The following is a 6,669-nucleotide window of genomic DNA, read 5'->3' as shown; positions in this document are numbered from 1 at the left end:
CATAACGGTTTTCAAAGTTCCATTGATAATAATAATAATAATAAACATTTTATTCACCAAAAATCATCACATTTCAATACAATAAAATTGGGAAACATCAAAAGAAAAACCAAAATACAAATGAAATGAATCAATTCAATCCTGAGAGGAACTCTGTAATGTTATAAGGTTCTTGATAAAGCAATAACCTGTAGATCTCTTTCCGAAACAATTTGAAGTCACCTATTTCTCTTATGTGTACTGGTAGTGATTTTTCAGTAGATACCAGATAATGCCGAGGATAAAATAAAAAATTATGTCTTGTGTTGTGGCAACTTGTCTTGTTGAACTTCCTGAAATATTGCGGTTGCTTAAATATGAATTGTAAACACTTGTAGATGTACCAAAGCTGGTAAAGTGAGAATGTTATTTTCTCTGAAAATGCCTCGACAAGTTTCTCGAAATTTCAAGTTGAAAATACACCTCATGGCGAGTTTTTGAATTCGGAACACACAATTAGATTCTTGACTACTGCCCCAAATCAACAGTCCATAACTCATTAAGATTAAGATTAGCAAACATTAAGACTTACTTGCATTGAAATCGGATGGAAGTTCGGATCTTCATTTTAGGATAATCTTTCATTTTTCTCTAATTCAATTTATTTTATGGTCATTGATTTGAGTATTCAAACATGAAATATGGCAAATAGGAATTCAACTTTATTAATTGTGGGTTTAATAAAATTTTTATCGAGGTGATTTACTTGATCAAATAATTTCTGTTTTCAATTTCGATTAATTATTGGCACTTTCATAGATTTCAAACTATAATCAGCGAGTTGATCTGTCAATCAAAGTTTTATGAAACCCGTCGTATATTAACTAACAATTCTATAATTCTTTGTCATTCAGATCAAGTTAACTCAAACAAATTCTGACAAAATAGTCAAAATAAGGAGCAATTACTGAAAAATGGTAGATTTCAATAAACTTCGACTGTATTTTCCCCCAGATGTATATAAAGAAAATTTTGGAACATATAAAACATCCCAAAATTTCACCACTTTGATTCGGTAAGCTTTGTTTTCTTAATGATATAAATGTGCCCATGTCTTCAAATTTCTGTCTTCTTTTGACATTCAATACTGAAATTGTAAAAATTCACCGACTATTTTCTTCTTATGATTTCATTGATTTCATAGTGGCATTTGTTATGAACACTCATATGTTTCTTCATCTTTTTTAATCATTCCCCAACTTCATTAATTGCGATATCTTAATTAAAAAAAAAATACAGCACTTCAAATGGTACCATGAATGAACGTAATGTACAAATTTTTTTAGTGCATTGGGATCATTTAAAGTGCTGTAATTTCTCTCAAGATCAATATATCGCAATTAGTGAATAGAGGAAATGTTCAGAAAAGATGAGGCAACATCTGAGTGTTCGTGAACATTCTCGTCTATCAACGCTTCAATCCATAGGTGTCCTGAATGAAAGCTTTTCAATATTTCATTAATTTTGTTCCCCCCTGTATATACAAAAAAACGAAGTTACTGAAAACTGCATCTGAAATGGCATGTTCCCGAAGAATCGGAAGAATCAAGTTATAATTGAAAAAATAATCACTAAAACCTGCCAAAGGGTTCAAGAGAAGCTGAACTACGAATTTTCTTGAGATTTTGTCTGTTCTCTTAATTTTTCCGGTGCGTATATTTGACTCTGCAAAAATGCAAAAATAAATAGAAATAGAACTGGTATTCGATTCTCTTCATCACTAGTTACAACTTCACGGCCTAAGACCGCAGTTCCAGAAATTCCAGCAAGTTCTCCTAATCAATTCATTTTTATAGGAATGCTCCAGTCTTAGAAGAAGGAGACCACGCTCGAACAGAATTCCGCTCGTGCAACGAAACATTTTCGCATGTAAGCCAGAAATTAACAGAACGCAAAAAAAATGCTCTGATCACCTTAAACAATTTGTTTACAAGAATAAAGCAACTTTTAGAGCAAGAAGAGGCATTCCAACAGCGTTTCATAACGTCCGCTGAGGTAGATTGGTTTCTTCAGCAAATATTCAATTTCATCATAAATTTTTCTCTCGTGTAGCAAGTTATTTTGAATGGCGAGAAGAAAAAACGTGCTTTAGCACGAATTAACAAAACCAGGATCACTGTTAAGGAACAAAACGCTAGAGTAGAAGAATTGAAACAGAGGGTATTGAAGCTTAGACAGTTTAAGGACAATTATGTGAAAGAAATTAAAAAACATTGTATTTACGAGGTAGGTAACAGATCTAAGCAAGATATAATTTTTGGTTGATACAAATCTGAAGTTAGACGCAACGTTATCTTGTATCACTGCCTCATGTAAAGAATGCAAATTTCACATAAGGCGCAATTTATTACATTATTCGTACATTTTACAAACTTTTAACTAAATATGAATAACTGAAAAAATAACTATTGAACTCAATAACTGAAGAAATACCCATCCGGCCGAAACTGAAATTGAGAAATCAGTTGCAAAATAGTTTAAATAATTACATTTTTTGAGGTTCTTATCGTTTAGAAATTCTTTTTGAAATTTTTCATCTCAAAATATGTTCGAAGCCCAGGGCCGTATCTAGGTACTATTGCGCCTGTGGCAATATCTTAGACAGCGCCCCCCATTTTCGAAGATTTTTTCATCGATTATATTTTCTTATAGTATTTTTTTGTTCATAACATATGACTTATCATATATTTTGTGATTATTTTATGCTTAGTACGCAAATTCTAGGGAAGGCTAGCAATATTTACAATGTTCCCAGCAAGGGCGTAGAAATGAGTGGTAATTAATTCACCCCCCACTATTTCCGGAATATAACATTTCAGAATTCTCGCTAAGACGAAAAACGAAATTTTTTCCATAAAAAGAACCAATAATCATTTAACTATCCTCTGAAATCGACACGGAGTACAAAATCGGACCCTTTTACGGTTTATGAGTTTATTATCGCTTTCAAGATGAGTACTTTTACTGCACTACGAGCACATCTATGTCCGAGGTTTATTATTTTGCTATAATTATCCGCTTTGTCGGTGTCGCCCCTTATTTGCCATCTGTAAATTTTGCATTCGTAATCGGTATGCACTTACTCGTGGTTTTCGGTTTTATTCTCGTCACAAAATTTCAATACTGTAGTTATCAAAGTACTGAACTGAGTAATTCGCATCGAAAAATTGTCTGGGATGTGTTATACAATTTATTGTGAATCATTCAAATTGCAATTTAATTGTGCAGATATAAGTTTTGAATTGATTATATCATAACGGTGTTCCTAATGTGTACATATGAAAATGACAGATTTCTCGGATCATTTTGAGAAGTCCTATAACATGAATCTGCAAACGCTTTGGTTTTGAGATACCGGTGTTAAAGTCATCATCAACCTGTATATCCATGCACTCAGGCTATTGAAACCTTCTGATACGAGTCGTCCATGATGACCTTCATTCATGGTATCCGTTTGTCGAATTTTTCCCGGGACACCCTCTATATTTTGAACTGATTGATTATCATTACAACTGAACAACATGTTGTTGCCTTCTTATTGGCAGACTCATGAACTGAGCTTTCACATTGACATTATGGCACAATGGGCAAAGCCATATCATACAAATTTCTTCATGTTTTCAAATTGAGTGAACTATTGAATGGTGTTCATTTGTCCCTTAAAATTTAATTTTGGACAACTTATATTGCATAATTTTTATCAATTATTCAATTTCAAGAGACCTTACCCCTCACATTTTCCAAAACTAGGTGGCGCTTCTACTTCAGATTTGTATTAACGATTTCAAATGGAAAAAAAGTTTGATACGAAAATCCATCACTAGGAGCCATCAAATCATTCTCATATTATTATTCTCAAATTTTCGAAGGAGTTCCTTCAATCCACACTGTATGATTTCGGCGTGAAAGGTACATTGAATGATATCCTGACCAGATACAGATCTTTGGAGTCCAAGAAGAGATATTTAACATCAAGAAAGAACGCCATTATTGAAAAGCTGCAAAGAACGCGACATGACAATGTAAGTGAAATTTTTTCGTTGGCATGGGTGCTGTAAAATGTTGAAAAAACTATCAAGCCCTATTGAGCTTCTTATCGCAGCGCCCAATGTGTAACAAATTGCTTCTGCTGTCAGATAAATTGACTCAAGTCCTTAATTTTCAGGTGGAGCTAGTTTTGAATTATTACAGTCAAATAATGAACATGATGAGTCACATATCTCTATGCGAAGTGAGATATGAAAAAGCTTCGAAAAGGACTTCTCAATTAGAGTGCCTCCTGACCAGTGTGTGGGAGTGCTGCGCTGGAAGACTTGAGGACATAACTCTGTCTACTCAAGGGATAGATAATTTGAACCAGATGATGCAAAAAACACCTCTGTTGCGGAAGAAGTTTTGTGTTTCTACTCTTGAGCAACAGGATATGCCACAGGTGATTAACCAGGTCGTGGCCATTAAGAATACGATGAGGCTTCTAGTTAGCGTTATGGAGGATATTGGTCTGGAAGGCAGTAGAAAGGAGCGAACGATATTGTAATATATTTCTACTATCGATCACGTCAAATTTTATATTTATAATTTTAATTTATAATTTTAAGTATTATATAAAGTTTATATTGGAATATTGGCTTCATATTTCATAAAAAATAATTTCAGGGGGATTTAGGGCTAAGCATAATTATTGCAGAACTAGCTTTTGCCTGCAGTAACATCATCTGCTTTACCTACTCTCAAACATTATTGTACAATTTAACAACAATTGTCCACCTTATGTACAGAAATTGGTGCTGGAATAGTTACAGAACCATTCTTGCTTGAAAAATATACATATTTTCATGTATCTTTGAGTGTGTAGTAATTCTATCAAATTGGTTCATTTTTAACAGTTTTTTCATGGATGATTGAAGAGTAAAGTATATAAATTTCTTGAACTTTTTCTAATTTAAAAATACATAGTATTTGTTGAATTTTTATGAACAATTGTAGAGGAAAATCATGTAAGTATATAAATTTTATGAACTTTGATTTTGAGTAGATATGAGCAATTTCACCACAACTTCTTCGTCGTGGGGTTATTTTTTGATTTGTTACGAGATTTCCATAGTCCCTCCTATGGGCTCCTTTTTGATAAATCTTACAACATGAGATTCAGGGGTATATTTCTAACATGGATTCGAAGTTATCTAGGGAGTAAAACTATACCTACTTGTAAAGGTTGATAGCTCTTCCTCGCAAGAAGATAATATTAATTTGGGCGTACCTCAGGGTTCTGTACTGGGGCCATTTCTTTTTCTATTGTGTATCAATGACTTACCTGTAAATTTAAAGAACACCTTTTTTTTGTCTTCTGTATACACTAATTTCAATCTTTTCATGAACATATTGGGATGGGTCTTGTTTGTTGATGATTGATGTTAACTAGTATTACAGTGTTTTATATAGACTGATGTCATCGAAATACCATAATGCTCAATATCAGCAAAACAAAATACTTTTACTATTGTTTAAAAAAAGGAATGATGATTCCAATGGATCAACGTTGCGGTATTTGAATTTTGTTATACAGGCTCAGAAAAGTGAAAGATTTATGGGAATATATCTCGATCAGAGGAAATGATGCCCGCATGTCCATTCTGTATGCAAAAAACTAGTTAAACTATAAGTATAGTTAGAAATACTATTCTTCTACAGTCACAGGGCCGTCGCTAGGGGGTAGGCAGGGTAGGCGGTCGACTAGGGCGGCAAAATTCAAGGGCGGCATTTCAAGCTTGATCAAAAAGAAATTCCATGTGTAGAAATTCAAAGTACCAAATGAGATTTAATTCAGTCAGCAACAACATGAAGGAATACCGACAAATTTAATTAACATCAAAAACCATCAAAGGTGCCACATTATACATTATATTCATAAACATCCAGACGTGGCGTTTACGTGCTGTTTACGAGTTATTGACGTTCAAAAAACACATGCACTAATCAGGCTTGTCGGCGCTTTAGGTTGCCGAATTTTATTGCAACTCGGGTTTCTGGATTATTTTATTTTCAATTCTCAAATCAGAATGTTGTTTCCTTAGAATGAAATGCAAAATATAAGAAAATAATTCCATTTCATCACTTCCAACTGATCCTTCTTAAGATATATAAGAAGTTTTATTATTTCATACCAAATTCAATTATTTTGTAATAATCTTCATTTTTTATATCAAATTATCTAGTGTTGAGCGTGGGTGCATCCGCATCATTCGATTGTTTAACTCGATAATCTTAAACAAAAAAAAAACAAATTTTCAAGATTTTTCTAAAATCGAAACTGGGCTAGGAACCTGAAACTGTGGGGCATATTCTAGAGGGGCGGCAAATAATGGCGGGCGGCTTTAAGCAGATTGCATATAACATGCACACCAACGCTATAATAATAAGACACGATTATTAGTAGGAATATAAAATTATGTGTGAAAGTCACAGTTCTTCGGAAGAGGAAGCTCTACTGCTTTAAGGGCCTGCAGAAGATTGAAAGGTTTTCGAAAAAATATACTCATTAGAGAATTTTGTAGTCAGGATGAGAAAGATCGTATAAAATAGAATGCTGTTGAATGGTTGCTATTAATTTTTCAGTGATGGTTTCCGTGA

The 6,669-nt window shown here is 33.4% G+C and overlaps 1 protein-coding gene across 1 annotated transcript; it reads left to right on the top strand.

The window, feature by feature from the left end:
• Positions 1–875: 875 nt before the first annotated feature.
• On the top strand, positions 876–4,661 carry LOC123675093 (coiled-coil domain-containing protein 42 homolog). The gene is made up of 5 exons (XM_045610337.1): positions 876–1,054; positions 1,836–2,034; positions 2,092–2,265; positions 3,909–4,061; positions 4,205–4,661. The coding sequence occupies exons 1-5, from the start codon at positions 954–956 to the stop codon at positions 4,574–4,576; spliced, it is 999 nt and encodes a 332-aa protein (XP_045466293.1). The 5' UTR covers positions 876–953; the 3' UTR covers positions 4,577–4,661.
• The last annotated feature ends 2,008 nt before the right edge of the window (positions 4,662–6,669 follow it).

Source organism: Harmonia axyridis, chromosome 3, assembly GCF_914767665.1.
Source record: "Harmonia axyridis chromosome 3, icHarAxyr1.1, whole genome shotgun sequence".
Lineage (NCBI taxonomy): Eukaryota > Metazoa > Arthropoda > Insecta > Coleoptera > Coccinellidae > Harmonia > Harmonia axyridis.
This window is presented reverse-complemented; position numbering and strand designations above follow the sequence as displayed.